Below are 21,046 nucleotides of genomic sequence, written 5' to 3'. Positions count from 1 at the left end.
TGGGGTGCCCAGCCCAGGGCTTGGGGTGCTCAGCCCGGGGTTTGGGGTGCCCTGGCTGGGGTTTGTGGTGCTCAGCCCGGGATTGGGGGTGCTCAGCCTAGGGCTTGGGGTGCCCTGCCCATGGTTTAGGGTCCTCAGCCCGGGGTTTGGGGTGCCCTGCCCAGACTTTGGGGTCCTCAGCCCGGCGTTTGGGGTGCTCAGCCCGGGCATGGCTGAGTCCCCACCATGCACCAGCTGCCCCAGGCCTTCACAGCCCCCTGCCTGCAGCTGCCTGCACCTGCCTGCGCTGCACACACCCCCCACCCACCCACCCACCCGCCCCCACCCGCGCCCCCTGCACACCCGCAGCACGCTGCGGGAGGGCGCGCCGCACGTGCCCCGGCGCCGCTCACGGTGCACACGCGTGCACGCTCCGCACACCCACCCGATGGCGCGTCAGCCGTGTGCACACACACGCACGCACACACACCCGCACCCAAATCACGCACGCAAACCCCCGCACACTTCCCCCCCCCCCCCAATACAATTCCGTATCGGCCGACCCGCACCTCGCGGGAACCTCCCCTTTAAGAGGCCGTCCCCTTTAAGGCTTTGCCCCGCCCCCAGGCCGCGCGCCGGCGCTCGCCCCTCCCCGCAGGCGCTGGCGGCCGCTCGGCACCGAGGCCGCGGCCGCTCGCCATGGCCTCCCCCCCGCCGCTGCCGCCACCCTTCTCCCGCCGGCCCCCGCCGCTTCCCGCCGCCCTTTTCTTCGTCCTCATCCTGGCTGAGGCTCTCGGCAGAGCCCGTGGTGAGTGGTGGCCCCCGGGTCCGGCCCGCACCGGGCACAACATGGCGGCGCGCCGCCCCGCCCCCGCCCGGCGCCGTGAGGGGAACCGGAGGCGGGGGGGGGGGTTGCTGAGGGGAAGCGGGGGGTGGGGAATCGTGAAGGGAAGCGGGGATCCATGAGGAGAATTGAGGGGGGGAGGCGATGCGGGGGGCTGAGGGAAGCGGGGGGGGGGGCGGCGAGGAGCGAGCCCGGGCCTGGGGGTGAGGTTGGCCCGGGGGGGGGGGGCTGAGATTTTAGGTGGGTTCTTAGGGGGGAGGGAAGGGGGTGCGAGGGGATTTGGGGTCTGGAGGTTTTCTGTAGGCTACGGGGAGGGCCCTGGAGGGGGGGTGCGGACAGGCGGCCCTGGGGGGGGCAGAGGTGGGTGTTTTCAGGCTGGGGAGAAGGAATGGGGGGGGATCCATGGATTGGGGGGGTCCTGGGAGGTGGGGGGGGTCTTTGGAGGCGTCAAGGACTTGGTGTAGGGTTGGGCCCCCGGTGTGGTGGGCAGCACTGAGCCCCCGGGGCGGGGGTCGAGCCTGGCTGGGGTGGGGGGCATTTGCTGGGGTGTGTAGGGGGTCCTTGAGCTTGTTTGGGGGGCCGTTTCCCCCACCCCCCAGAGAAGACAGTTGTGTGTCTGGAGGGATAACAGCAATTGGGGATGGGGGCCAGAGAGTGGGGTCTCCTCCTGGTGCAGGGGGGAGTCCTGCGGTGCGAGGGGGATGCTCCGAGGAGGCCCACGCTCGCCTTGGCTTTGGCTGGGAAGAGAAATGGGAGTCTTCCAGCCTGTCTTCAGGAGAAAACGAAGGAAACTGAAATTTATGGGTTTTTTCCCCAGAGCGAGGAAGAACTGGGAGGGAGGGGAGGGGTCTGTATGTGTTGGGCTCCTGGGCGCCTGGGTAACCGGGGGTGTTTTGCGGCCCCCGGGAAGTAGAGGCTTGGCGTGGAAGGGCGGATCAGCCCCCCGGGGTGGGAAGTGCCACCATGTTGTTGCTGAGCCTCCGTCAGACCAAACGAGTTTGTGGCCTCTTCCCATCGGCCTGTTGACCCGACAGAGGGGGGGAATTCGGCAGCCCCCCCCCTGCACCAGAGATTGCAGTGTGTGCTTAATATGTAGCCTTTTGGAATCGGTGGTGGTTGGGGTTTTTTTTTAAAAGAAACCTTTCTAAAACCCTGTGCCTCTGGATTGTAACAACTGTAAATATTTGTTTGGAGGGAGGTGACTGAGGGAAAACTCTTTGTTTCAGTTGTTTGTTCTGTGGCGATCCTTTTTCTTTACCTGGGGGGGGTGCAACCGCTGCCACATCTGGGGGAAGAGTGAGGGGTATCAGCTCCACGCTTTTGAAGAGATTGGCCCTTTTCCCCAGAGGTGGACAAGCCCGAAGCATCTCTGAGCATCTGTAGGCAGGGACAGAGGACAGGCTGGTGGCCTCTCCAGCGTCCGAGGCTTCACCACGCAGTCCATCTCTCTGTGGCTATCGGGGGTGATCGCTGCTTGTGTAACGCAGGTACCTGTTCCAACAGGAGCCGCACTGAAACATTTTTTTCTCCTCCCCAATCCTCTTGCCGTTCGTGTTATGTATTACCAACTGACTGTCAGAAGGTAATAACTTTGTGCGTGCAGATCTGGACTTGTTAGCTGCAGAAAATGTCTTTAAACCCCACTAGGGCGGTAGGTTAGGGGTGTATTTGTGAGTCCTGTTGAATCTGGTAATGCAAATGTGCTTTAGGGGAGAGTGGCTGTGCTTTGTTTTAACCTAAAGTAAAATCCAGCCTTGGGAAGGTGGCTCAGCTTTTCTGTGACAAATGGCAAAGCAGGACCAAATGAGACTCATCGCACGTCCACTCTCAGACTTTCACTCTGCATTTTATATACAGCTGGTGTTTATTTAAAATAAATAAATAAACAGGAAAGGGCCAATTGACTGTGCGTATCTCCTGGAAACTCAGCCGACTATCAGTGGCTTTGATATTGGGCTCTGTAGGACTGGCTATTGTTTCCGCTCAGTATGTGCTGTACGTTTTTGTTCGTGCTGTCCAGTAAAAGGTGTGAGCTCAGCCTGGCTTCAAGGGCATGAGGGAGCTGCATTTGTGGAGCTGGGTGCAGGATGGCAGGGAACAGGGACTCTAACCCTGTGAATTTTTTGCTGCTTGAGCAGCCATGATGCACACTCGGTGTGCCTCCTCAGCCAGCAAGGGCTGCCCTTACTGTTGTGCTTTATACAAGAGATCTTAACAGCTGCTTACTTCAGGGTAGGCTGGAAAAACATCCTAATTTCTGCAGCGCTTAGGAGTTGTGAATCTCTGTGTGCATCGGTAAATGGAGTAGAAAACACTCCCCCACTCTCCTTCCTTTAAAAAAAAGGAAAAGGGAAAAAAAAAGTTGCTTCTGCAGCGATGGTTATAGGTTGGTTGTAGGTAAGCTTTGTTTGCATGCTTGAAATAAAGCAAAAGAATACTGTGGGGGGCAATCTTGGGCCAGCAGATTTTATTATTACCACCTGCTTAAAATATTTACCCGGTTAAATCAGGCAAACTCTGCATGGTCCATAAGTTATATCTTACAACTTTCCAAGAAAGACTTCTCTAACTGGAAATTAAAAACAGTGTCCAACAAGCATTCTTGAACTCCTTCAGCTCCTTGGCCAGACAGCTCGGATTTTTTTTTCCCTGGGTACGCCATCCGCTGCCAGTAGTGGATGCTCCGGAAATCGCTATTGCGAAAGGAGTGAAGTAAAACGTCAATTCTCTTAACAGCAAGCAAAGTTCACTGGGTGTTGACCAGTGGAAATATGTTCTCCACCGCACAGCCAGCGCGGTTATCTGAGCAGACCAAGAAGGAATTGCTCATCTCGAGGGAGAATGCTGCGATGGTATTATAGGGATGAAATGTTCACTGGTGCTGAGCTTGTAGAGTTAGACCCTCGTGTGTGAGCAGTCAGTTGTGCAGGGTGGGAGACCTCTTTTGTCCTTATTATTTAAGCCACTGGCTCTCCAGCCTCCCTTTTCTTTGATTGTGGACCCGTATTTATTTTTTTTCATCAGAAAAGCAGACTTCCCTGCGCATTAAAGGCCCTTGACAAAAACTTGCTTTTCTAGTGCTTGCTGCCTTCTGTGGGCTTCTTGGAAGTAACCTGTGGACCGCTGGGTGCCAGAATATAACTGCACATTAAACAACTTGTTACTTAGACTCTGAAAAAGCATGTGACAATTGCCTGAGAATACGCAGCATTGGTTTTAAGTCTTGAAAGCCACCAATAATGACCTGTGCATCTGCCTTGCCATGTGGCTAGTTTGCAGGACTTTCTTCCACAGTACTGGTATGGTATGGGTGGCTCCTAAACTGGTTTCCTAACAAGTTAAAACACAAAATAGGTGTCAGACCAGAGCCTGGAGAGGGAGTTCGGAGCCATATGTCTGTTTTCTGAGTGGAAGAACAACAGCAGCAGAAATGTCAAGGCTTCTTCTAATTAACCTATTAATGATGAGACTCCTGTCAATTCGCTTATTTAAAATTCATTTAGAAGCTCTCCTTTTGTGTTACCTGAGTAGATGCAGGGAGAGTTCTTCACTTTAAAGGTGAGAGCACGTTCTTTCTGCTGCCTTATTTTTTTTTTTTTTTTTCCCCATTCAGTGTATGTTTTCTCGCCAGCCGTGATGTGTTCATGTCAGGTTCAACCTGTGCCAGGGGACTGCAGCCAGCTTGAAAAAGTTGGGACTCTTGTTTCCAACTTTAAATATCCTAGTATAATTTTTAGTTTCTGGATGACTTGCGTGAAAGTGCTTTTTTCATAGTACTTTGTAGCTAATTTTAACTCTGTTTCATTTAGCAGCAGTGGGTCAGTAGATTTCATAAGCACCAGCAAGGAACAAAAGAAATGTTGAGATCCAAAAGTGGGAGGAGTTGATAGGGCAGCGAGATGTAGGAAAGATATTCAAGGTGGTGGTACTGTATCCACAGAAGAGCAAATCTATACTCATTTCTTCAGCTCCTGTTGTAAGGAAACGGGGGCAGTGTGGGCACCCAGAACTAGCATTGCACTTGATTTTGGAGGTGGTGGGTGTAGGTGAGCTGACTGGGACTTGGAGAAAATACTGGTGTGCTATACAAGGTGGGTATTTTGGACTCGGACGTGTCCTAGATAAGGATGTAGGGAACCCAGTTGTTGACCAAAGGCAGCAGAAAAATCGAGGTGAATATAATGGAAAGTAAATCTTTGTTTTTAAAGTCTTCAGCAGATGTCTTTGAGTGTCTTGGGGGTCATATGGTTGAAAGAGGAGCATGAAGGGACTCCTGGAACAGACCTTTGCTCCCTTGCCACAAGGGAATGGATTTTATTCCTAACCTGCTCTTGGGCAAAACACTCTGTGATAAAGGTTATTCTTTATTTATTTCAGCACAGCATATAGCGAAACACTGAAAGGTATTTCTTTCTTCCAAGCATGTTTACACATGTCCCTCTCTTCATTATAGCATCTAAAGAAACAGCAGAGGTACAAACCCAATTGTTTTCCATTTCTCTTGCTAACATTATGCTGCTGCAGCATTAAAACATCACTACCAGATTGGGTCTCATTAAGTTAGGTGCTGTACAGAGACATAATAAATTGCAGCTCCTGTTCCAGAGCCTTATAAAGGCTCAGAAGTCAGGGGAATCATTGTTCTTCCAGCCTTGATTCAAACTGTTGAAAAAGAACAGCAGCTTACAATCTCTGCAAAAATCTGTTTATCTGGTAAATATGTGGGTGGTTATTGGCAATTTTACCAATGATCATCTTCAGGTTAATTATCTTAATACATCTTGATCAGGTAGTGTTTAGCCCTGAGAAAATGTCATTTTGCATAGCACAGCTTCAGGAGATTTTGGAAAATGTATTCCAAAAGGTGGTTAACACCATTACATTAGATTTTGCTGTGAAAGTTTCCCGTCTAGCTGCAGAGACATCTTGACACATGCAATCCTGTGCGAGAATAAATATGTGCAAAATGAGCTCAGATAGTTGCTGGGGAAAAAAAGAAATGTTCTTTGACTGTCAGAGCTTAATATTTTAGTCTCACTGGAGCCTGGAGCTCTAATCCATGGACCCCCACCTGTTTGTTTGGATTCATTTTGTAAATACGCATCACCTTTAATGGGGGAATTTGGTACAAGAGGGCCTTCTCTTGTTTTCCTCTCTGCTGTAGTTAATGCAAAGGGATACTGATACTTCCATGCCCCTGGTTCCTGCTGGGAGCAATACTGCTGCTGCCTGTAACCCGTGACCCTTGCCGTGTACCTCACGGGGAGCAGAAGCAACTCTCGGGCTCAGGGTGGTCACTTGAAGGAGTACCCGGCCCAGCAGCCAAGCCCTGGGCTGCATTAGTTGAGGATCAGAGAGAGTTTGTCTTTTGGCAGTGCTGACTGACCGCTCTGGTTTTTAGGAAGAGTGGTGAGGACCCACACCGGGCTGGCTCGCTCCTGCGATTGATGTCACGACCGCCTGCACTCTGCCTTGGATTAAATCACAGTGAGGGTTTGCTTCAGTGTAAATACGAGCCTGATCCATCTCTTGAGTGAGAACAAAGCTTTCGTTCTGAGGATCTGAAGCTTAATGTTAGGCTTGTTTAAACAGCTTCTTTAAAGGGTTGGGTTTGTCTCTGAGCAGAATGTCAGAAAGAGTGTGCTGAGCAGATAGAGCAGACTCTGCTGCCAACTTCTGCAGCATCTTCCATGCAGACTCATCCCCGGGCATTCTGCGAGAGGGGAGCTCACCGCCCCAGCAGTGTGAACTGCTCTTTTGTTTTCCTTTGCCCCATCTATTTTCTTCAGCCCAGTCAGTTTCTTTTATTAAGTAGATTATATGTTTTGCTCAATAGGAGCTTTTCTTCCCAAATAAAAAGAATGCTCTTGGCATGAAAAATGCTTTTTTTCACTCCTGTCTCCTTTTGCCTAGCCCAGGCCTCCCCGGCTGTTCTCAGGAGCACCCAAGATGCCTGGCGGGGGGGCTCTGTGTACCTGTCCATTTTCTGACCCCCACCCAAGGGGAAACAACAGTTGCTTTTTCCTGGCATCTGGTGCTACTGATATGAGAATAATTTTCCTTTCTGCTTAATCAAACTTGAAATGCTGGACCAGCGCAGGTTGCCCTGTAATTCTGCTCTCTGACAGAAGCTCCCCAGTTCCCGGCGAGCCCCGGTGCAGACAGGCCTTTCCTCCCTGGCATGGCCAGTGCCTGCAGGAGTGGGGCCCTTCTCTCTGCAGCACTGGCAGCCGGTGGTAGGTGATGCTTGGGGAGGATATGGCTGTAGCGATAGTAGACATATATCCTGAGCTTTTTCGTAATAAAAATAAAGACAGAATTGACTTCTGACTGTGCAAGGGAGGCTGGAGCTGGACTTCAGCTTCTACCCAGGGATCTGACCATCTTTCCTAAAATTTGAGAGTGCCTACCTGCAGCCTAGAGGTTCTGGACAGGAATATCTGGAAAGCCTCTTGAGGGTCCCTCATGAAAGATATAGAAAAGTACACACATCTGCTGAAGGCTTCATTTTCTTTGTTCACGCTGCTCTCCTTACCATAGGGGGTTTTAAGGTGCAAACATAAGAATTGCTGTTAAAAAAAAGCAGTTGTCTCAAAGGGGGGAACATCAGCCAACACCACCTCAAGGTGAAATGAGGCCGTGCTCTGTGGGGCATGCCCCTCCTTAGCAGGAAACTTCTGCTTTCTGTGCAGAACAGATAAGGATCTTCTTACTCTGTCCCTGTGCACTGGGGCTCTGGTATCGTACCTTGCAGGTAAACTGATTTCTTTTTTCTTTTAATTCTACAAATGAAACTGAGCAGATACAACCAGCTCCTCTGCTTTCCTTCTCAAAGGCATTCTTAGTTTCAGGCCACATACTTCAATAAGAAGTTTACAAAACCAGTTTTATTAGTGCATTGAAGTGTTTTGTTTACTTCTGAGCTTCTGGAAGCAAAACTGCTGTAGCCTCTGTCTTGGGTTTGAGACCTTAGAAATGGTTATAACAGGAACAAAGTTCAGTTTTGCTGTATCTAAATCGAGGTGAAACGTGTGTGGTTTAAATGTTTTTAATTTGTACCATGAGTTTTTGATAAAATAATAAAGGAGATGCTTTAAAACACTATTTCCTTTTAAGTATACTTGAAAGTAGGAATGCGCCCTGACTGCTCTTTCCTTTCTCGCGTTTTCGTAAAATCTCCATTATAATCAACCCTTGTCCCCCCAAGTGTGCGTATTTTTCAGAAGAATTGTGTTTTCTGTGCTCTGCTGACCACTGGAAGACTCTGTACTCGGAGCTGTTTGTTGAGTTGAACATTAGTGGGTTTTTTCCTTTCATTATAAAGTTTCCCCTTAAAAGCTGCATAATTGATGGGTATGGTGCTCTCAACCCTTCTCAATACGGTTCAATCTCAGGGTCTGCCCTGTCCATTTTCTATTCTATGTCCCTTTTCCTTGGCCTATGCTAAGCACATAATAATAATAAGCTATGTTTGCTCATGATGCTTTTTAAAGTCATCTCACTTAACAGCTCTTCTGGGTTTTTCTGGCTTTTTACTGCTTCTGCCGTTTTGAATCTGTTGGTTCAAAACTCACCAGCATCTGCATTTAGCCTGTCTGAAATACTGCAGCCCGTCTTGGAGCTGTTAAGTAGCTCACAACAACAGCTAGGAAATGAAGAGCACTGTGTCCAGAGAGAATTAAGTGAATAGTAATGCAATTAGCCTAACTGATTTACCTAGGACACTGGTGATAAGGGATAATGGGTGTCTCCCTCCTAAACGAACCCTGAGGTTGATCAGGACCTGCTTGTTTTTCGTTAAGCTCAAGGTAACATGCCCCCAGCAGCGTAATGCTCCACTGTGCTTTGGACCGTGTGCTGGCTGGGAGCAAGAGGCTCTTCCAGTGCCATGAATATCCTTGAATGCTGATGCTCCTTAAATCTGCTGGTTGCCAGAGATGGTATGGCTGAGGGCTCAGCATTTCCATTGCCCCACGGGAAGGTGGCTGACACACACACACGAGTGTTGACGGTGACTTTGGTGTATGGCTCTAGACTGAGAGGATGCAAGCAGACATAGAGGATTTAGCTGTCGGACTGGGGAGAGTTAACTGTGGCGGTTGTATCTTTTAAAACACTTCTTCAGACTCTCTCTACCTGAAAGACCATTTCTGCAGCGGGTAAGTACATGTTTCTGAATCCCTCCAGGGAGGCTGAAAGATCTGATGAAAGCTGAAGAAAATACTGCGTGCTGCTAAACAAGCCCCACCCTTCTTCTTGACATTGTTGTATTCGCTCTTTGTTCCCAAGGATGGCGATGCCTGGGGATTTGCTTACAGTTTTTCAGGCAGCTTGAGAAAAGCACAGTGACAGCTGGGAGGCGGAAAAATGTGGGAATCTGCCTTGGAGTTTCTCCTTCGCTCTTTACCCAAATAATCTTCGTGGAGAGCAGGCAAAAAGCCAGGAATTTATTTGACCCAAGGTAGTGTCTCGGATCAGGAAAGCAGTTACTAAATAAGTGGCTGATCTAGTTGGGTGTGGCATGCTTGGCTTGTGTAGTCAGTTTGAATTGGTTTTGTTTTGGCATCTGCCAACTGTTTGTTGTCTCCCGTGAGCTGGGGTGGTCGTCCCTCGCTAACCTGTAACGGGCAGCTCATCTTCAGCATAGCTGAGGAAGCCTGGACAGCGAGTTTGGGTGAAATCAAGTCTGTCAGTTTGAGTAATTGTTGTTTTCAATTTGAATTCTGACCCTAGGTTGGGTTGGGAGTGGATCTCAGTAAAATCTAGCCTAGTTTGCAGAGATGACTTGGGTCATCACTGTTAGTGGTTGCAACAGGGGCAGGAAAAAGGGATGTCTGGACAGTCATCTTCTGGAAAGGCCCCTCTGCTTCCACATTGTATTTTGTGCTTAAATTGGGTTCTTGCGGGTCTGAAATACTCTGAGTATGACTTGTTCTGTTCCTAAAGCCAGTTCTTCCTGAGCCTAAGAATGGCCCGTTCCTTCTGAAATGGGGAATTTAAAGAAAGTTTTCTCTTTTTTGAGGATTTGGTCTCCAGTGAGTTTTAAGGTGGTGGTCTTGGTTTGCTTTCTGCAGCTTTGACATGTTTGTGCTCCGACTGCAAACAAGCAAACTCCACATGTGAAACGGATGGTGCATGCATGGTCTCGGTCTTCAACCTGGATGGTGTTAAACATCACGTTCGGACCTGCATTCCTGAAGCAAAATTGATTCCTGCTGGGAAACCCTTCTATTGTCTGAGTTCAGAAGATCTGCGTAATACTCACTGCTGCTACTCTGATTTTTGCAACAAAATTGATTTAATGGTTCCCAGTGGTGAGTAGAGAGCTAAATAAATGGTCTGTTTGAAGTGGGGAGGAGAGAAGCTGTCTGTTTGGGATTGGGAATAAGGAGTTCTCGGCCCTGTTTTCACTTCTTCCTTTAGGTTGCTGTGTGAACTTGAGCGCTAGGTTTATTTCCTTGATCTGTAAAGTGGAAATAATAACAAACTACTTCAAATTAAAATGTGAAGTTGCTTGAACTCCCCTGTGGCCGACAAAATGTCACCAGATGATGAGGTTGTGCTTTAGGGTAGGAGAAGCTTCCAAAGTTTGTGGAATATAAGCTTCTGCTGCATGATCCTCTGTGCCTGCAGTGGCCTGAGGATGGTGCGTGTTCCCTGGGCACAGCTCGGATCCCTTTTCTGGCACTGGGTTGCGCTGTAGCCTGCCTTTTATCGGATAGAGTGGCTTTCCTTCTTCTAGGACTGCAGATCTTTTCAGTGATGAGCCACGAGTATGGGAATGTTGTAGCAGCTTCAGAGTAAAGTGTGTGGGGTGGAGGGGTGCTCGGATTCTGAATACACAAAGAAGAAGCAGCCCTGCCTTTGAGTGAGGGTGTGGGAAACGTCTGCATCTTTCTAATTCCTGGGACAGAGAGGGCATGTGGTAATTCCTCATACTTCGTTACTCTCCGTTTTGGGCTGTTATTTAGTGGGTCATATGAAGACTGCAGTATCCATTTTCCTTGGGTGCAGTGGGGAAGTCTTATCTGTTCTCAAAAAGACAAATAATTGTTGTCCTCAGGTACGAGTCTTCACTGGGTGTTACAGGGCAAAGGGGAGAGAGGGAGAAATGAGTCCTTATTGACTGGTGTTTTTTTCTCCCACTTGGAGAGTTCAAGTGGAAGGCAAAATGCAGGCTGTTTAGCAAATTTAGCCCAGAAGAAGCTCCTGTCCTCTTTTAAATAGCAAGTGCCAATAAACCCTGATCCCACAACTGAAGCACCATCTTCTTTGGCGGGTTTTAGCTGTAGTTTGCCTGGTGACTTGATCAGTCCCATGTTAACGCTGTTACTTGATGTGTCCTCTGCCATCCTGGAACAGCAAGCTAAAATTGTCCAGGCTCTGAGAGGATAATTAAAACACAAGAAGAAAGTCCTTAAAGAATGCTTGTGAAGGAGGGATAATTTTCTAAAAGTGTCTGGTTTTCTCCTCCCTTTCCTCTCAAGGACACCTGAAAGATAACGACCCCCCATCGAGCTGGGGTCCTGTGGAGCTGGTGGCAGTGATTGCCGGACCTGTCTTCCTTGTGTTTGTTGTCATGATCATAGTAGTCTTTGTTTTTCATCACCACCAACGAGTCTATCACAATCGTCAGCGGCTGGACATGGAAGACCCCTCTTGTGAAATGTGCCTGTCGAAGGATAAGACCTTGCAAGATCTAGTCTACGATCTCTCCACCTCTGGCTCTGGCTCAGGTATTAAGATATGACTGGAAATGACGAATGAGAACTTGTAATTGTAATGGAGTAGTCTGTTCTGGGCTCCTGGTTGCCACAGCTTTGCACAGCTGCGAGCCCGTTGCCTCATCAGCCCGTTCAGGTTGCCCTGTCATGAGTAATGTGGAGGGCGTGTTTTAATTTCAGTCATGCGGTAGACGCTGTAGCCACAGCCCCCGGTCAGTGTTCAGTGCTTAGGCTAGTTAAGAGCAATAGTTCAACTCCTCCTTAACTGCTGATGTGTAAAAATAGTTTTGTGTAGCTTTCCTCCATTTCTGCAAGAGGATAACTCAAACGGCTGCATCTATTTCAAATTTAGCCCTGGAACTAGATTTCGGTTGGAAACAGACATTAACTGCTAACCTGTGGGTTGTTGGCTTTCAAAGGCGGATGCAGGATGTCACCTGCGTCAAAGCTGGCAGGAAAATGGGAACCATCCCAGCAGCTGAAAATTTTATGGTGTGCAAATACTGCATTTGCACAGCCCATTTCATCTCAAAGAATCCTTGGGTCTTCCAAAGTGAACAATGTCCACCGTTCACTTCTGTAGCACTTAAATAATCTCCAGAACAGACAGGGAAGTCATAGTTTTATTCATGACTTTGAGCTATGAAAGTAGTTAGGTTAAAAAAAAAAAAAAAAAAAAAGGTATTTTGCAGCAGATGGAAACTGTAGGATAATCCACAGAGGGAGAGAATATAGCAACCTGATATTTGACCAGGGAATAAACCTTTAGCACCACATCTGCTATATATAAAATGTTTTGGGATCTCTTCTGTACGTACTCTCAGCAGGTGAGCTCTGTAGTTTATGTAAGAGGTGGCAGCTATGTTAGGACTCCTTTTTTTAAGGGAACTTCTGGGGTTTTACTGCTTTTTAGCAGAGTCTGTCTTCAACGAGTTCCATTCTTTGCATATTCAGGCTAAAGTTACTTTGATCTGCCACAGAGCAGAAGTTCCCCAACTGCTCTGTGCCTAATCACTGGTGGTTTGCAAGCTACTTCAAAGTGATATGCAGATGCTGCCCAAGCAGCCAAATGGCACATCCTACGCAGGAGCTACCACCATTTACTGGTTTGGGTCTTGCTTAGGCTGCTGGTTGTTATCAAATGTAGAGCCTTCTAGGTTTGATGATGCTCTACTTCAGACTCTGGGGTTTCAGGAGTTTCTTTTTCTGTGACAGGCATTCATTCCTCCAATTTCTTGTCTGTAGGTTTGCCGCTTTTTGTCCAACGGACTGTGGCTCGGACGATTGTCCTTCAGGAGATCATCGGTAAAGGCCGCTTCGGGGAAGTGTGGCGTGGCAGGTGGCGTGGAGGTGACGTAGCTGTAAAAATCTTCTCTTCACGTGAGGAGCGTTCCTGGTTTAGGGAAGCAGAAATATACCAAACCGTTATGTTGCGACATGAGAACATCCTGGGATTTATTGCTGCAGATAACAAAGGTAAAAAGTGCCCCAGTCCTGAGACCAAAGACTTCACCAGCATGCAGTCTGCTCCTGGGACTTGCATTTCTTCACTTGGATGTACAATTAGATGGTTAAAGAAAACTGTCGGCATGCTTTTCAAATAGCTAGGTATTTGAATGTTTCTTGCCAAAAGATGGTAAAATTAATGCTGTTGTTGAGAGGTGTGATGGTGCATTAGCTGTACCTTACAAAGTTGTGTTTTGCCTTAAAGTTCTTTACCTTATTTGCCCCCAGGTTGGCTGTTGAGCTGTAGCCTTACCCAGCAGCTCTTCTCTGTACCAAAAAGATGGGGTGCAAAATGCTCGATGGTTGTGTGCCATCCCTGCGTTGTATCTGTCTGAGCACAGTCTCTTTCCTGCTGCAGATAATGGAACATGGACTCAGCTGTGGCTTGTCTCTGATTACCATGAGCATGGATCTCTCTTTGACTACCTTAATCGATACACAGTGACTATTGAGGGGATGATCAAGCTCGCCCTGTCTGCTGCTAGCGGGCTGGCCCATCTACACATGGAGATTGTAGGCACTCAGGGTAAGAGCAGGGTTTGAAAAGGTGCTGGGAATTCTTGAGGGGAGAATAAAGCAGAATCGACGAGGGGGACTGATGTGCTGCACAGAAAACACTGGCTGATTCGGCCCAGATTCATTTGGTCAGTATTGACTAGAAATAGAGTGATTGCTTTGGCTGGATGCAAAGTGGGTTAACCTTGTGCTAGCTCCTGGGAGTTATATCAGCATTTTGCATCCCCATCCTAAAACTGGTGCTACTTGGGTGGGATGTTAGTGCAGGCGGCAGCAGAATTACAAACTCCTTACATCCACATCAACATGTCTGATGCCTGGGACGATGGGAGTTGATGTCCCTCTTGAGGCCTCTGGATGCTACTGCATCAGCAGTGCCTCTGAAGCGTAAGTGGGGCCTTTGCATACCATAGGCTGTCAGCACTGCTCTGTTCTTCAGTGTATCCAAACAGGAAAATGTGTTGCAACACTGAGAGTTTAACTAACGCCCTGAAATCCGGTACAGCCTCTGCCAGTGTGACTAACAGATTTCACCAGACCTTGACCCCCGCTACTTTTTATTTTGCTCTGTTAGGAAAGCCTGGGATTGCTCACAGAGACCTGAAATCCAAAAACATCTTGGTGAAGAAGAATGGCACATGTGCCATCGCTGACCTTGGTCTAGCCGTCCGGCATGATTCGGTTACGGATACGATTGATATTGCACCAAATCAAAGGGTTGGAACCAAACGGTAGGAGAACAGCGTTCTTGGCCAGCGTGTGAAGGCGTCGGAGTGTGACTAGCAAATGGTTGAGCTGCTGGTTGAGCACTGCTGAAATTCTCTGTCTTAAGCATTTCCGAGTGTCTCACAGAGCGTCAGCATTGTGCCCAGATTGATGTTGAAGGGATGTCAGTACCTTCGTCTCCAGGTGCCATCAAGCTGAGAGGTGTAGGCCAGCTATGTAAACTCAGCACCAGGGAGCTCCTATAATACTTGACAACAAGCTTGGCATTCTCGAAAGCCTTTTGGGGCCTGCTTCCTGGAGCCCGATGTGCTTTTGGACGTTTTTACCTCTTTCCCAACTTGCTATTCTTTTTGAGTTATTTCATTCGCTCTATTAGACCATGGGGCCCAGTTCTGTTCTGATTAAGGCTGTGCAGAGCAGAGTTTTGTCTGCTGGGAAGTGCTGTGTGGGAAAACTTGCCATTTACTGTTTTCTGGAGAATGCCCTCTCAGAATTAACATGCTGTTCCTTTTCTGTTCGGCAGATACATGGCCCCTGAAGTCTTGGATGAAACCATTAACATGAAGCATTTTGATTCATTTAAGTGTGCCGATATCTATGCCTTGGGCTTGGTCTACTGGGAGATTGCTCGAAGGTGCAATGCAGGAGGTAATACCCTGTGTGTGCCCGTGCCTTTGGCTTGGCTTGCTCCTGGGTTTCCCAGCCTTGGTGTTTCTGTTGATCAGGTGTTGGTGAGGTTTGAGGGACCCTGGAGAGCAGGGCTGCGGGACGATATGTCTGTGTGTATTGCTGCTGAGGGAGTTAATAGGAGTGACCCGCGACCGCCGTTAGGACTGGCCTAGGTGGGGAAGTGGGGGTTAATGCTCTGACTGGTGGCTGATGTTCCTTTGGGTGGATTTTAAGGAAGCAGCGGTGCTGATTTGGTGGGTGACTTTCGTCCCCTGAATCGGTATAAATGAGTGTCTTGGCACATGCAGTTGCAGGCAGGAGTGCAGCACCATCGTGCATGTGATAGTCCTGCTGCCTTCATCTCAGTCGAGATTTGGTGACCCTGCCTCTGTGCTGGGAGGTGTTGATCGCAGCACGCTGACTCTGTTCCAGTTTGGGCAGCTGCATTTTATTTCCCTGAATTTTTCTTGTAAACTCAAATCCCAGATTCTTCATTTCTGTTTTAAATAGCTGCAAAGTGTTGACGCGTCTCAGCAATGAGTCATGTAGTCCAAACCAGTATCAGTCTGCCTTCAGTGAGCACTGTGGTGATGATCCGTTCTCCCAGGAATTGCATTTCCCCTTCTCTGCCTTTCAGGTATCCACGAAGAGTATCAGCTTCCATACTATGACCTCGTACCCTCTGATCCTTCTATTGAGGAGATGCGGAAGGTCGTATGTGATCAGAAATTACGGCCTAATATCCCGAACTGGTGGCAAAGCTATGAGGTAAGGTCTGCTTTCATCTTCACGTCCCATTCTCCCTCAACAAGGTGAGTAAAGAGTAAGTACTGTAAGTTGAGCTCCAATTTTAGGAGGTTTGGAGGCTGTATCAGTGTCCAGCCAGGCAGCAGCAGCCTGGCAGACCGACTTGGGGTCGGGGGAGAGGAGAGCACTGACATCTGCCACTGTTTCTTGCCTAGGCACTACGGGTGATGGGTAAGATGATGCGAGAGTGCTGGTACGCCAACGGAGCGGCTCGACTCACCGCCCTCCGCATTAAGAAAACCCTCTCACAGCTCAGTGTCCAGGAAGATGTGAAAATCTAGGCTCTGAGCCCCAGCAGGAGGAAACTGCACACAAGCTGCCATGCTAGAGTAGACGTGTGATGGAGGCCTACCTCGTGTTTCTGCCCAATCTACTGCTACCAACCAGACAGCATGACCTACAGGCTGCTAGGTGGGGTGACGGAGCCTATTGAATTGCTCTCTTCCCTGCTTGGGTATGAAACAATCAGAAACCTTTTATGATCACCTCCTGACAGCGTGAAGACTTGAGAGGGACTTAACCTGAGGGATCTCAGCCATGATTGTAACTCTTGTTTCTTTAATGGAAATCCCTGTAAAGTTCAGTGCGCGCAGTGCACCCGTTGGCAGTGTTTGAGGCCGGGGTGCTAGGTGCTGGGAGTGGGAAGGGAAAGGGAAGGTTTTCTTGCTGTACTCTGAGGATTTTTCCAGGGACTGGCACGTTAATGCAGAAAAAGCATTTGCAAAACAAATGGTGCTCCCTTCTGAGAGGCTGAGCCTGAACAGTTTATCAGCTTCATGAAACCTTTTCCCTTCTTTTTCTTAAGCTTGAAAAATTCTAAGTCAAAAACAGAAATCTGACTGGCTGTCAGTGTGCGCAATGGTGTATGCATGCGCAAGGTGCGCGTGTCCCCTGTGCCTGTTCATCTCCTTCCGTAGACGTGCAGTGTCTGCCCGTAGGGTGGCTCATCTCTGTTCGTGCTTTCTGTGCATGTGCAAATCTAGAGTGTCCTTTTTTTGAGCTGTGCGCGCTGGTGCTCTCCTTGTTGAGTAGTGAGCATTGTCTAGCTTGGACAGGCTGCTTAAAACAAGATCCTTAGCTCTCCGATGGGTGCTGTGGCCTTGCTGTCCATATGCCGGCTGCAGGAACTTCCCATCAGGTTGCCTCACTGCCACCCCCTCCCTTTTTTAAGACAAAACAAATGAGGAACTGACTTCACTCCTGGAATCCAGGTTTTTTGTCTTCAGCCCCTGGGATTTGTAATTCTTGGTAGAGTGGAAAGAGAGACCCGGGGCGGGGGGAGATGCCACGGAGCTGAGATGCATGTCAGAGATAGAGCAGGCACTGCGCCAGGCTGGAAGGAGACCAGGCCATGGGGAAATGCAGGAGACCGTTCTCATAGGAATGCCAATTCCCGAGTCCACCATCCAGGCACCCTCGCAGGCACGCTCAGCAGCGTGGGGCCTGAGCTGCAGGGAGCCGGGTGCCTGGGTGTGCCCTGCACCTCCTGAGAGGCACTCGGCGCCTGGCAGGATCTGACAGCGGGGTGTGGGTTTGGAAATCGATGTCCATCTTTTTAATATACATATATAAATATCTCATAATCTGGAAGTGGCTGTGTATAACTTGTGGGGTGGGGGGAACTGCATGAATTTTCTTTTGATTAAATGCCGAATCAGGGTGAAGTAGAGTTGCTTTGACTGTTGTCTACAGCTGGGCCTAGCAAAAATGGAAGTAGCTGAGGGCTGAGTCTGTCATGCTGATTGCAGCATTAAAGGCAGTCTGGGAAGTGCCGTTCATTTGGTGGTTAGGTCAGTATCTACGGTATATAACTCTGAAGCCATAACTTTTAACTGGAGTGGTTTTGATTATTTTTTTTTATTATTATTATTTTATGGGAGGGTCTGGATTTTAACTTTTTTTAATATTGTTAATTCTTTATAAGAGAAGAAAAACAATCTATAATTATTACCTCTTGACCTGTTTGTTTGTAAAGAAATCACTGCAAAAAAAGAAAAAAAACCAAATGCACACAGCTCGATTTACACTGGAACTGTTTCTACTCAAACCTTGCGCCTGCTCTGTAAGGTGAGGTTTCATCTCTGCTCCGGCCACCGGGGTTAACTTTTTTTTTTAAACACTCTGTTCTTGCTGTCTCTGTATCTGTCCATGTGTCCGTCTTCCCCCAGACTCCCTATCTTGTCTGTGACTTTGTGTAAAGTGAGGAGTGTGTTTTTTGCATCGTGTTTGGAGCCATTTTGCATCCTCCCGCAGAGTTTAGCGGTCGAGTGGTGCAGAGCTGTCATGGGAGGGCCAGCAGACTTTGGGCTGGTTCATGGAGCAGTGTGGAGTGTACGCTTTGTGAATGTACAGCTTCCCTTCCCTTTCCGATTTGTTCTGACTCCTGTCTCAGCCAGAGGTTACCCTGTGTGTCTCCAGTACCGTATGTCCCTTAACCCAAACCCTTCTGCATTTAGAAACCAAGGTGGTGGGCCCTTCACAGGTACCCTAAAGACTCTTCAGCTGCTGTAACAGGAGCCTGGCGATGGCCCATCCCGGCAGGTTGGGGAGGAAGTCTTAGCGACTGTGAAATAAACTGCCGTAGGAAAGCCCATCACGCCGGTAGGTACGTCTGCTGCGCGCTCCTCCGTGAGCACTGCGGGCTCTCATTTCCGAGTACGAGTCTCCCGTCCCTGTTAACTGTGCAGGCTGCTTCTCGAGGACATTAAATCAGCTACGTAACTTGCACTGACTCTCTCACCCACCCCTCCAACTGTAGCCACACATGCATCTGCCTCAGCGCTAAACCAAACAGCAGACAGCGGAGCGGTGTCAGACCGGATAAGGTTAGAAGGGGTGAGGGCAGGGCGACAGGGTATCCCCTATAAGCAGGATTGCAGAAGAAGCCTTGTTTGTAGAGAGATGCCATCATGAGATGGTCAAAACCAAGGAGGATCCGAGATGGGAACGCTGACTATGTAGCATTTATACAGCACTTTTCATGCAAACATGTGCCAGGGAGGTGCAGTGCTTACTTAGCTGACTGGTAGCAAACATAGGAATCGCTGCCCAGCTCAGAGGGGGCTGCAGCAGCTGTGGAAAAAAATGCAACACTACAGACAGTTCAGGACAAGATACCGACGCCGCAGCAGTTCAAAACAAGGAGGGGAGATGTCAGATACTCGAGGGCAAATGGTGTTGGGGAGAGGCAGAGGTACGGAGCTTGTGCTTCTCATCTGTGGTGCAGGGTTAATCAGTGGTACGCTGGCTTCAGAACAGATCTCTTGGTACTTATCTGCCCCTTTTATTTGTTTGGTTTTGTATATTTTATTAGAAACGGACTGTAAAATAGCCACTTAGACACTTTACCTCTTCAGTATGCAAATGTAAATACAATGTAATATAGGAAATCTTTTGTTTAATATAAAACAAGGCTGTCGATTTCTGCTGTACATTATTAAAAGTTTGTTTTATTCACGTGAGGTGTTGGAGTCTCTTGCGGTTTGCTGCAAAGGGTTAGCCGTGGCATAGAGGGGTAGGAATTGAGCGGCAAAGACTGGCAGAGCTTACAGTCCCCAGAGAAGCGTTGGGGAGGGGGTTGTTCATCCGCAACTAAAAAAAATCTCCCTGGGAGTCCTGCTCGCCAAATCTTCATATTGAACATTCCCCTTATTAGCAGAGATGCAGCTTCCATCGTCCGCTGTGCGCTCAGGGGATGTCTTGATGGTAGCAGAGGTGAGGTGAGGATGTGGCAGAGCGGGATTTCCAACCCACACAGGGACGAGCAGCTGAAATCGGGTCTCCCTCTCTGGGGGGACAGTAATTGGAAGCAGGAGGGGGTACGGCAGGCAGGTCCCCAAAGCATCCCCCTGGGTTTCTGTACATGGAGCTGCAGCTTCAAAGAAGGATAAATCTTAGTCCAAACTGCCCAGCATCCCTATAAAATCCTGTTTGCTCGGAGGGCAAGCAGTGCTGTGCAAACTACCCCCACTAATTCTCCCTAATTAGAGCCTCCCGTGAATGAGCATGTTGTGAGCGGATCAAGGGGAAAATCCGTCGGGGGCCTGGCGTCCCCCGTGGGCTCAGACTAATGGCGTTGGTGGGGAAGGGGGAGCTGCCATCTGGGCTCGCCCCTCCTTGGTTTACAGCTTTGTCTGCAGCTCCTGCCACGGCCCCCAGGAAACTCTAACCTCCTCCTGGAAATCGAGGCAGCAGGTGAGGTGAGAGTATGCTTTTTTTAAAAGCAAAAATTGTCTTTACTCCTCCTCTTCTAGGAAATGTGATGGGAAAAGAGGTCTGGGATGGTTTTGGCCACAGGACCAAGTCATTAACTGGGCTGCCAGATTTTGGGAACAGGATAGGATGTTCTTCTTTGCTCCCTGGTAAAGGGTTGTGGTTTGGTGCCCCCGGGGTGGGTGGTGGGCTCAATCCTGTCCTTTCCCAAGTGCTGCCAAGCTGGAGCAGCTCAGCTCTGGGAGCATGCTTGCCTCCTGGTAACCCCTGGACAGCCTGTGGGCGGGAGGCTTGGGTGGAACGCCAGCGGGATTGTTACAAACTGATTTTTTTTGGCAAATTTTAAATAAACATCTGGGCAAACCCCTCAATTCCAGCTGGAAAATTCCTGCTACCTCCCGGTGCAGTGCAGCAAGGGGCTGCCTGGAGCTGCACGACATGTCCGCAGCAGACACCGCGTCTGCCTCCGGGAATTGTTCTTTCCTCCATGTCCCCGTCCTCAGCACGGGCAAAGCTTTCGCAGGAACGGTTTAAATCCTCCTGTCTGCCCGTGTTGGAAGCACGGCCCAGGGCTCCGGCTGTCCCTGTCAGCTTCTGCCTTGAATTAAATCCTAAAGACGGCTTTGGGGGGCGAGGTGGTGTCCTGTGGGGTGAAACAGCTGCGGATCCTTGGCTCGACTCAGGCTCTGGTACGGCTCGGGGGAGCGGCAAAGCCCGGCATCGCTTCTGCGCCGGGCAAAACTCTCTGATTTTTCCCATTATCGTCCCCAAAATGATCCCTGGGCTACTGCAGCCCCTCCTTGGTGCCCTATTGTGCGACCCCCGCACCATCCCACCCTGCACCCCCAAGCCCCCGGCCTCCCCACGGTCCCCACGGCACCATCATCCCCAGCTCCCCACGCTGGACCCCCACGGGGGTCCCTACCCAAGACCTGAGCCCTGGCTTGGGCGATGCGGGGCGGGGCTTACCCTAACGGAGGCGGGGTTTAGAGCCTAACGGGGCGTGGTTAGGCATAGAAAGGGGTGTGTTCTCCCAAATAGGGGGGCGTGCCTAGCGCTGGCC

At 49.3% G+C, this 21,046-nt stretch overlaps 1 protein-coding gene across 3 annotated transcripts; it reads left to right on the top strand.

Moving 5' to 3' along the window:
* The first annotated feature begins 635 nt into the window (after positions 1-635).
* Positions 636-19,227, top strand: ACVR1B (activin A receptor type 1B). Of its 3 annotated transcripts, XM_075049481.1 has the most exons (10): positions 7,764-8,982; positions 9,113-9,284; positions 9,898-10,137; positions 11,311-11,559; positions 12,793-13,023; positions 13,412-13,579; positions 14,144-14,300; positions 14,819-14,943; positions 15,602-15,732; positions 15,927-19,227. In XM_075049481.1, exons 3-10 carry the CDS (start codon positions 9,963-9,965, stop codon positions 16,050-16,052), a joined length of 1,362 nt encoding a protein of 453 aa, XP_074905582.1. In that variant the 5' UTR covers positions 7,764-8,982; positions 9,113-9,284; positions 9,898-9,962; the 3' UTR covers positions 16,053-19,227. The 3 variants fall into 3 exon arrangements, with proteins under 3 accessions (XP_074905579.1, XP_074905582.1, XP_074905580.1); XM_075049478.1 differs by lacking the exons at positions 7,764-8,982; positions 9,113-9,284 and adding an exon at positions 636-787; XM_075049479.1 differs by having other exon boundaries at positions 7,764-9,284.
* The last annotated feature ends 1,819 nt before the right edge of the window (positions 19,228-21,046 follow it).

The sequence above is a fragment of the Buteo buteo genome, chromosome 17 (genome assembly GCF_964188355.1).
Source record: "Buteo buteo chromosome 17, bButBut1.hap1.1, whole genome shotgun sequence".
NCBI lineage: Eukaryota > Metazoa > Chordata > Aves > Accipitriformes > Accipitridae > Buteo > Buteo buteo.
Note: the sequence above shows the minus strand (reverse complement) of the source record. Positions and strands in the feature narration are given on the sequence as shown.

What these genes read in the sequence shown, in the direction of transcription:
- ACVR1B (XM_075049478.1), top strand. Translation starts at nt 679, where the DNA reads ATGGCCTCCCCCCCGCCGCTGCCGCCACCCTTCTCCCGCCGGCCCCCG. An exon ending in GGCTCTCGGCAGAGCCCGTG is followed by an intron (nt 788 to 9,897) that starts GTGAGTGGTGGC and finishes TGCTTTCTGCAG; the next exon opens with CTTTGACATGTTTGTGCTCC. An exon ending in TATTGCTGCAGATAACAAAG is followed by an intron (nt 13,024 to 13,411) that starts GTAAAAAGTGCC and finishes TTCCTGCTGCAG; the next exon opens with ATAATGGAACATGGACTCAG.